The sequence below is a fragment of the Opisthocomus hoazin genome, chromosome 10, assembly GCF_030867145.1.
Source record: "Opisthocomus hoazin isolate bOpiHoa1 chromosome 10, bOpiHoa1.hap1, whole genome shotgun sequence".
Taxonomy (NCBI): Eukaryota; Metazoa; Chordata; class Aves; order Opisthocomiformes; family Opisthocomidae; genus Opisthocomus; species Opisthocomus hoazin.
The window spans coordinates 12,178,617-12,187,982 of NC_134423.1; the positions used below are offsets into that span (position 1 = coordinate 12,178,617).

A 9,366-nucleotide genomic window follows, 5' to 3' on the forward strand; every position below is an offset into this window, starting at 1 on the left:
CCGCGGTGCCCGTGAGACCGAGGCGGGGAGCCGCTGGCGAGCTGAAAGCTTTTTCCCCAAAAATAGCCCCCAAAATCCGTGAGATCTGGGGTTTCTGCTCACTTCCAAAGCTGGCTGCCGACAAAAAGCCGCTCACAGCACCCCTCCGGTCCGAAACGCCACGAAACACCCGACCGCAGCCAGGCACGACGCATTCTTCTGGGTGACGTGTGGGAGATTTCTCCCCCTCACTGAGGTCCTACCACTGCTGCCCTCCCTGCCCTGGAGCCCCGCACCCCTCGTCCCTTGGGGCACCCCAACACCCCCGTCGAGAAAGCACGGCTGGAGGAGAGGGAGCAATGCATAGACATCTCCTGGTGTTTATTCCACCGGTTCTAACAGTTACCGTGGCTCGGGGATGGCATGGGAGGTGGAGGGACACTCAACTGCGCACAGCACACAGCTACAGCACGGCGGAGGAGGAGGAGGAGGACGAGGAGGAGGGTGGGGGGGGGGTTCCCCTTATCGCTTCATTCTTCTCCTGGAAGGAGCAAGGACACGAGCGGTTCCCACGCCGGGAGCGGGCGGGTGCAGGGTGGCTCCGGGGACGGGCTTGGGGTGGCTTCGGGTGAGCACCGGGGAGGGCTTTTCTTCCTCTCCGGCGCTAATTCAGGCTTTGGGGCTCTGGTCCTCAACCCCCCCCCTTCCCGGTGGGATCGTATGGCGGGTGCTCCCCGGCTGGCTCCTCGGAGAGGGGCCCTCAAGGGCAAAGCGGTTGGCGGTTCTCACGCGGATGGGATGCTGTTTCTCGTGTGATGGGTACGGGATGCAGGGGGTGGGGAGGGAGGGGGGCATTTCTCCTTGCGCCTCGTCCTTGTGAAGGGAACCGGAGCCCCTCTTGTCATTCCTCGGCGGCTCGGTGGAAACACGTGGGCAGCTGGAAAGCCTTTGCCTTCCAACACTGGCATGGCTCAATGACACTCCAAGGTCACTTGGGGCTTTCCTTCCCTGAACCCCCCCCTCCCCCCAGCTCTTGCTAAAGACGCCCGCTGCCACGGGCACAGGAGGGGGTGTTGGGGTACGGGGCGGGGGGGGGACATGCTGGCTCTTTGCTCTAACCTTGGGGCCGGACGATGGGACAAAAACCACACACCAGGGACAGCTGGGTTGGGGACTTCGCGCGGCTCGGGAAGGAGGACCCGGCTCACGCAAGGCAAGGGTGACAACATCGGTGGGGGTCCCCGCTGTGGGCGGCGGCCACGCCAGACCCTGCACTGCGTCCCCTCCCTGCTCTCTCACCGTCATGTTGACGGGGGTGGGGGGGGCTCCGGCCGGGTCACATCACGGCGCATTTCTCGGCCGATTGCTTCAGGTCCTCTAGTGTGGCCGAAGCTTTGTCCTTCAGGGAATCGAGGTCCAGGTTCTGGATGTTGCTGAGCTGGCCGATAACCGAGTTCTTCTCCTCCTCCTCCTCGTTGTCCTGCTCGATCATCTTGGCCAGCTCTTTGGGCAGCTCCACGTCACCTCCCACCAGCTGGATCTGGTTGTCGTCCGTTTCGTTCTGGAAAGGGCCGGGAGAAGGTCAGGAGTGGGGTGCTGCGGGTGGGGACGGGGGGGCTGCTGAAGGCACTCAAGGCACGTGCCAGGTTCACTGTGCGGGCTAGGGGCTGTCCTCCCATGTTAAGGTCCGTGTGGGCTGCCCCCTGGGGCTCACACTCATCCTCGTGCTGCCGGTCGGACGGTCCCCACGAGCCCCGTCGCTGTGGACCCGGAGGGGACACAGCTGAGCAGAGCTCGGGCACCCACCGATGGACACAGCAAGAGCTGAGACAGTCACCCCAGCGGGCCAGCATCACTCTAACCTGGCTTTCGGCTGGCGTTGGAGCAGCTGGGGAGGTTCAGGCACCCAATTAAGCTACACGTGGGCTCAACGCTTGTGCCCACCGGAGATGGGGGTCGGCTGGGCGCTGGAGAGCCACAGGGAGCCTCGGCAAGAGGCAGCCCCGGCTGCCAAGCGGGATCAGTGATGAGCAGGCGAAACTTGCCGAAAGATAGGAAGGGACATCTCAAGCATGAGAAAGCAGCAGAAGGATGGGGGGGGGGGGCCAGGGCCAGAGCTGAAAAAAATCCCCATTTCCCCCGGAGACAAAAAATCCTCTCTCTTCTTCTTCTGCCTTTTCTTGCTTTTGGCAGGGGGGAAAAAAAATAAAATTCTCCAGCTGTTTATTTCCTGGCAGTAAAAGGAGGGGCGAGAAGCTGTGGGGTGGGTGTCCATGCTGGCTGAGCAGTATCCAGCAATCTGAACAATATCACTTGGCTCCGCTGACCTTTCCGGACTAAAATTAGCCTGGCTCCAATTTAGAGTATTCACCGCCGCGAGGCTCGTGCTGAAGGAAGGGTGGGCTTGGGGGGGGAAGAGCTTGTGGCCATTCCAAGAATGGCTGAATTCTCCTTGATTAAATTGTTTCTAGTGAATCGTTCTTTGGGTGGAAGTTCCAAAAAAAGGAGTTTTGAGCTGGGAAATGTTTGCCGAGTAACGCGGGAAGAGGGGCTGGCTGAGCTGGCCGGGAAGGGGCAGCTCCAGCTCCGCTCCCGGCTCCGGGGTGAGGGCGGCTTTCCCTCACCCAGCCGGGTTTAGGGGATGGAAATGAGGAATGGGGGGGATCACACAGGGCGGTGGATGTGTGTCGGGGCTCCCACTTTTTGGGGCTGGTGGCTCACGGTGCTCAGGGGTGACGGGAAGGGGACAAGGTTTGGGTGGAAGGATGCTTTTTAGGGGAATTGGTTTACACTTGGGCTTTGTGGCTTAAAAACCCACCCAGCCAAGGGGGTCCGGTGCCGCTTCCCCTCCCCGCAGAGCATGGGTGATGTCTGTCCCCCCGTGGCCTCACCCGCCGAGCCCCTCTTGAGGGCTGGGATGGGGCTCGGCTCCCTGCGTGCCCCCACCGTGCCCGGCACGGCCGTACCTTGGGGAGCCTGTACTTGTCTCGGAAGTGGGACCTGAACGTGGCCCTCTCCGCCTTGCGCTGGGCGAACTGGGCGTCTCTCTCCATCCTGTGAACCGCACGGGGCAGTTACCAGCAGCTGGTGCCCCCCACCCCGGCGTCTGGGCATCCCCATCCCACCCCCCAGCCAGGGTACCCCACATCACCACCCCAAAGCCCCGGTTCCCCACAGTTTCCTCCCCCCCCCAGCCCCAGCACAGCCTGAAAGGAGAAAACAATCCCATCTCCCGGGCGAGGAAGCGGATTAAGGGATTAGGGGGGCTCATGAAACTCCCTCATGGCCCTGCCGCCCCCAGCGCTGCCTCCCCCCAGCCCTCTCATGCGCGGACGAGGGGGCTGCAGGGGACCCCGGGGGTCCAGCCCGCCGTGGTGCCAGTCGCACTCACTTCTCCTCCACCAGCTGTCGCTGATATTCCTCGTACTCCTCACGGGTCATGCCCTGCGCCTCGGCCGGAGACTTCTCACCCTCGCTCTTCTCCTCACCGCCCAGGCCGCCCGTCAGGTTCTTCAGCTGCCCCCCCACCATGCTCTTCACCATGAACGCCATGGTCACGGTCCTGGGGTGCCAGGGAGCCGGGGTGCTGGGGAGCCGAGCTACCACAGAGCTGGGATGCTGGGAGAACTGGGGTTAATGGGGAGATGGGGTGCTGGAGAGCAGGGAAGATGGGGATGCCGAGTTACGGGGTAGCCTGGGGAACTGAGCTAAGAGTGAGCTGGAGTGCTGGGAGAACTGGGATTAACAGGGAGATGGGGTACCGGGGAGCGGGGAAGATGGGGATGCTGAGTTACGGGGGAGCCTGGGAAACCGGGCTGAGAGTGAGCCGGAGTGCTGGGGAGCCGAGGTGTGCCCGATGCTGGGGTACCAGGAGCAGGGAGCTACCGGGAAGCTGGGATGCAGCAGGTGCGAGATCCTGGGGAGCCGGGGCACCGGGTTAGTGAGGGGCTGGGATCAGCGGAGCCAAGTTACCGGGAAGCTGGGATGCTGTGGAGATGAGCTCCCGGGGTGCCAGAGTACAGGGTTATCGAGGAGCCGGGATGCTGGGATGCTGGGGCGCCGGGGTGCCGGGTTGCAGGGTGTCGGGGTGCCGGGGTGCCGGAGTATCGGGTTATTGAGGAGCTGGGGTGCCGGAGTACCGGGCTGCCGGAGTACTGGGTTATCAACGAGCCAGGGTGCTGGGCTGCCAGGGTGCTGGGGTGCGGGGTGCTGGAGTATCGGGATGATGGGGTGCCGGGTTATCGAGGAGGTGGGGTGCTGGGGTGCTGGGTTATTGAGGAGCCGGGGTGGCGGGGTACGGGGGTGCCGGGAGCTGGGATGTCGGACTACTGGGTTATCGAGGAGCCGAGGTTCCGGGGTACGGGGAGTTGGGGTGCCGGGATGCCGGGGTGCTGGGGTACCAGGTTATCCAGGAGCTGGGGTGCTGGAGTACCGGGGCGCCGGGTTATCTAGGAGCCGGGGTTCCAGGGTGCGGGGAGTCGGGGTGCCGGGATGCTGGGTTGTCGAGGAGTCAGGGTTCTGGGGTGCGGGGAGTCGGGGTGCCGGGATGCCGGGGTGCCTGGTTATCGAGAAGCCGGGGTTCCGAGGTGCCGGGATGCCGGGGTGCCGGGGTGCCGGGTTATCGAGGAGCCGGGGTTCCGAGGTGCCGGAGCTCAGCGGGTCCGCTCCCCCCTCCTCCCATGCCGGGGCCGTTCTCGCCGGGGAGCGGAGCGGCGGGCGCTGCAGCACCGGGGCGCGGACAGCTCCGGGGTGAGCGCGGCGGGCGGAGGCCCCGCTCCCGGCCCCGCCCCTCGCCCCTCCCCGGGGGCACCGCGGGGTCCCACAACCCCCCCCCCCCTTCCCGAGTGAAGCTGCCCCGGGGATGGAGCCGGGGGCCGGGGGGGGGGCTGCCGTGACCGCCCCCCCGGGCACCGTGCCTGGGGGGGGGGTTTAGCCCCCGGATGAGCAAACCCCCCAAGCCGCCTTAATCCCCGCTCTGTTCCCCATCCCGGGGGTCTGCCGGGGGGATAAACCCCGGGATTTGGCGCTCCGCGATGCTCCGCCGGTTGCCCGCCGATCGAGATTGGCCCTCGCTTTCCTACTGGTATTAATGAGGTTAATTAACGTTCAAGCTGCCGTCAGCGCTGCCTCGCCGGCATCCCGGCCCAGGGATCCGCGCGTTCACCGGTCACCCAAACCGGGAGGTTGAGGATGGAGCGAGGATTGATTTCATTGCATAATTCCCTCGGCCCCTCCGGCTCTTCCCGGCTCCCGTCCCGCTGCCACTCCCGCCGTTCCCGTCGGCTGCCACCGTATCGCCGGCCTCGCTAAGCAATTAACGGCCGTCGGATGCGCACCTTCCCTTCCGGATGGCCAGCCGGGCTTTAGCAGACGTTTCTCCCCTTTTTTCCTTCTCCGCTCATGGAAAAAACGAGCACAGATCCAAACCCCAATCCCAGCTGGTGGGAAATAATTTCATTTCTGAAATTTCAAGACAATCTCCGCAGATTAAAATGGTGGAACAGCTGCGAGGCAGTAGAGTGAAGCGAAAGAGGGAGGGGGCATCAGCCCATCTTCTCCCTTCCCCCCCCCCCCCTTGCCCAAGATAGCACCAGGCAAAAACCTGTCTTAAAAGGAAAATTTAAATTAAATCATCTATTTTGTTTGGGTAACAACCCAGCCAGCAGATAGGAGCTGTCACGGAGCCAAGCCCGCTTTTGGGAGCAACAAAAGGGATTTGTCCCGGTGAAGGCTCTGCGGGGCTCTGGCTCAATCCCGGCGGAGCGCAGCCCCCCCGAACGACGCCAGCGGTTCCCCTGCCTTCAGCTGGGCATGCAAATCTCCGCGGGGCTGAGGGGGACACATCTGAGGGGCCGTCTCCCCACCGCCCGCGTGCCCCTGTGGCTGCTGCCTGCCCTGTGTCGATGCTGCGCTGGCTGCTCGGCAGTCCTGCCTGCTGCTGGAGGCGACGATTGCAGTTTTCCCTCTGACCTGCAGAACTCCTAAGCATTTTCCCATGGACAGTGCATGGAAAATGAATTTTAACCCACAGTGAGCTTTCACAGCCTGCTTAGAAGTAGGCTGAGAGCCCCAGGCAGACCTCCCATCGCCAACAGCATGTTCAGGTTTTGCCTGGCTGAGAGAAGGTCTGGATGAAAAGAGAGGCAGAGAGGAGGAAAAGCATCCCTGCTCGCATCCCAGAGCTGCTTTGCCCTCGGATGCCGGGCGGGTTTGAGCCTGGGGCCGGTTCGGAGCAGACCTCTGCCGGGGCTGGTCCTAGGAGCTTTGCTCAGTCCGGATTTCTCTCTCAGCATTTGCTAACAGTAAGAGACTTGAAGTCAGGACCGATTTTTTCCAGCTGGATTAAACGGGTCAGCTACCACGTACCCTCCCTGTCTGAGAAACTAGGGGAAAACAGCTCCTGATGAGCAGAAAGGCTCGGCCAAGCAGCTAGGTGAAAACAAGCAGGCGACTGCTGGCGGCGGCTGGGACTCAGACGCTCGTGGCAGGGATGCTGACTCGTCAGGAGAGGGACGTGCCCTGCGGAGGGGGACCACGAGGTTGTTCTGGGCAGCCTCCTGCAGCCCAGGGTGGCTGAGTGCTGGTTTTAGCGGGATGGAGCGATGGGTGATGGAGACGACCTCCGGCACGGCGCCACGGCTGCCGGCAGCTCTCCCGTCCCTTCGGCTCTTTGGGCTGTGCTCTTTCCAGCGAGACCACCGTCCAGTCTGGGGGTGGAACGAGGAGGGAGCGTGGGGGGGGCAGAGGGACGGCGGCCGAGCCCGCGGCGGTGCTGCAAGGTGGTTGATTTCCCATTTGCTTCTCTTCGGGTGGCTGCACTGCTCCTTCTCCCTGAAATATATTCCAGCAGGAGTGACTCATCCTTCCTCCCAGGTCTCTAACCTGCGGTAATGAGATGCAAATCCTTGCATGACCTATTATATTAGCTTATGCCATATCACACATCTCCCTGGATTAGACGGGAGGGAGATGAAACGTCCCCCAGCAGCAGCCAGCCTCAGACAAGCCAGTGGAAGTTAAGAGGATCCTCTCGCAGCGTTGACACCTGATTTGAATGGGATGCAAGCGGTTCCGCTCCCTGTGCCGCTGCCAGAGGGATCGTTTCCGCTCTTCTTTCCAGGTAAGGGGAGAGCTGGCCCCGAAGCCGGACCTGGAAGCCCTCCCCTCAACCAGAGGTTCACGGGATGCTCCAGAGATCCCCAAAGGGGACCAGGTGTCGCCGGGATTTCCTGGAGTGCCTGCCTGGTGGAGTTCTCCTGGAGTTCATACAGGGGTGGGGAAGGGCCTGTGACCTTGTCTCCCAACGCGATGGCAGTCAGGCCATCGCAGGGCAGTGACCCTCTTCTTGCCAGCCTGACATCCAGGAGGACACAACCTCTGAAGACCTCGAGTAGGTGAGTCAACCCTGGAAAGACGCCTGCGTGCACTGGAGACGCAACAGAGGAGCAGACGAGAAGGCGTTTCTAAATAAAGCAGGCAGCATCCCCGCCGGGAGAAGTCACGCTTGCGCTCGGCGGTCGACTGTCACTCGCCGTGACAGGGACAGGCGCTGCGGCCGCAGGGATGGCCGCGCTCAGCCCCGGCCCTGGTGCCACCTCTGTTCTTCCCGCCCATGGCGGGGATGCTCTGAGGGGATGGGGACGGGGATACCCCGCCGTGCCCTTCGCTGCCGGGCACGGCGGTGAGGCGCGGTGACATCCTTCCCAAGCCGGTGGCCTCTGCAGCGGAGCCGGGAGCTGGGAGCTAGGGGTGGCTCGTGCCTTGGGGACAGACACCTGCCCCCTCCCTTTGAGGTCTCCACCGGCAGAAAAGCAATAGAGCCACGGATTAAACCTCAAAACTGATTAATCTCTGCTGAAACATCACCTCTTTTCCACAGAGCGGCCGACGAAAATGCGTTGTGTGTCCTCACCGGCGCAACCAGCTTCCCAGTGTAAACCACTCAGCTGCGAACAGGTAGCTCTTACTCCGTGACAGCTATTTAATAGTCATTAAGCAAATGCCGAGGCGCTGAAGTGCTGAGGTCTGGGGGCAAAAAGCAAGAGGCACAGCCCGGCTGGAGGGTCCCGGCGCTCTTACGGACCATCGCCAGCTTCAGCTGCCAAAGCTGAAGAGTGAACATCCCGTGGTCTGGAGCACGACATCCCCTCGCAGGGCGGTGGGTTCTGCTCTGCCCGGCACCCACCGGGGCGAAAGTGCCACCGTGTCACTCAGGCAGGGAATAAAAGACATGTGGGGTAAGGGTGTCATCAGTTATCAAATAAAATGACTTCCTATCGCGTCACTTGAAGGTCATTAAACAAAGCTGCAAGCTCCTGGAGTTTGTCTCAGCTGAGGAAGACGAACGTGACGCAGCGCGACATTGAAGCTGCCTTGCCGTGACCTAGGGAAGCCATTTCAGCACAAAGCCTTCCCGCTCCGATAGAACCCAGCCTTTACGTCCCCCAAACCTGCCACCATCGCCCGAGGATGAAGAAATCCCAGAGGCGGGGGGTTATGGCTGTTCTTCTTCGACATTAAGCCTTACTTACACCCAGGGAGAGCCGTGTGTCACGCAGGCTGCACGTCACACGTTGCGTCACGTCACAAATTTTTATTTCTTTAAAAAACTGGGGTTGGATTGCGTCCTGAGCCCTCGCGCCTCCGCATGCCCGCAGAGCAGCCCTCAGCGGGGACGTCACTGCCTGCGCTCGTGGCAGCTCGGGCTGAGCTGTTCCGCGCGGTGCATCTCCCCTAAACCTCCATGACAGGTACACACACGTGTACCTACGCAGGTGTGTACATACACACACGTACGCGTGCTGAAAATGATCCTGTGCCGACCCCCATGAGCCGGGAGGAGAGATGCTGTTGGGAGGGGGTGAGGAAGAGGAGGGAGGCAGCTGGGCTCGTTGGGGGGGGGGGGTCCAAAGGCAGAGCCTGCACCCGAGCGGTGACACAAACGCAGCCGGACAGACACCAGGAGCGTGTCAGCAGGCACATGGGGACACCATGTGCCGCGTCGCTGCCGGAGGTGGAGAGCGCGCCTGGAGCGAAGGCACACGCCAGCCGAAACACGCACACGGCCGCACACACGCATGGCTTTCCCATGGCAGGGGGAGGACCTTTCCAGCCTTGTCTTGATTTCCCGAAGTGCTCGGAAGGAAAAGGCAGAGAGCGGAGCTGGGGAGGTGAACGGCACCGACCGGTGATGGGAATGGCTCCGTACATCTAAAATAGCTAAAAATAGCCCCCGTGCTAATAAAGCCAGCGGCAGAGGGGGAGGAGGTGCGGGCAGCGCGCAGATGCCGGCAAGGGCTGCCAGCGGTGCGGATGCCCGCGCAGCCAGGCTGGAGCAGGAGGAGCCTCGTCGGGCCGTAATTAGAGCTGGTAATTAGCTCCAAGCAG

At 62.4% G+C, this 9,366-nt stretch overlaps 1 protein-coding gene across 5 annotated transcripts; it reads right to left on the reverse strand.

Moving 5' to 3' along the window:
- Positions 1–347: 347 nt before the first annotated feature.
- On the reverse strand, positions 348–4,761 carry CPLX3 (complexin 3). Of its 5 annotated transcripts, none has more exons than XM_075431700.1 (4): positions 4,412–4,761; positions 3,371–3,597; positions 2,946–3,033; positions 348–1,540 (listed from the first exon to the last, which is right to left on the reverse strand). In XM_075431700.1, the coding sequence occupies exons 2-4, from the start codon at positions 3,529–3,531 to the stop codon at positions 1,316–1,318; spliced, it is 474 nt and encodes a 157-aa protein (XP_075287815.1). In that variant the 5' UTR covers positions 3,532–3,597; positions 4,412–4,761; the 3' UTR covers positions 348–1,315. The 5 variants fall into 5 exon arrangements, with proteins under 5 accessions (XP_075287815.1, XP_075287814.1, XP_075287813.1 ...); XM_075431699.1 differs by having other exon boundaries at positions 3,371–3,631; XM_075431698.1 differs by having other exon boundaries at positions 4,380–4,761.
- Between the last annotated feature and the right edge of the window lie 4,605 nt (positions 4,762–9,366).

Excerpts from the sequence above, each read along its gene's own strand:
- CPLX3 (XM_075431700.1), bottom strand. The coding sequence starts at position 3,531 with ATGGCGTTCATGGTGAAGAGCATGGTGGGGGGGCAGCTGAAGAACCTG. Across the intron at positions 3,034-3,370 it reads CGACAGCTGGTGGAGGAGAA|GATGGAGAGAGACGCCCAGT; the intron begins GTGAGTGCGACT and ends TGCGGTTCACAG. Across the intron at positions 1,541-2,945 it reads ACAAGTACAGGCTCCCCAAG|AACGAAACGGACGACAACCA; the intron begins GTACGGCCGTGC and ends GGCCCTTTCCAG.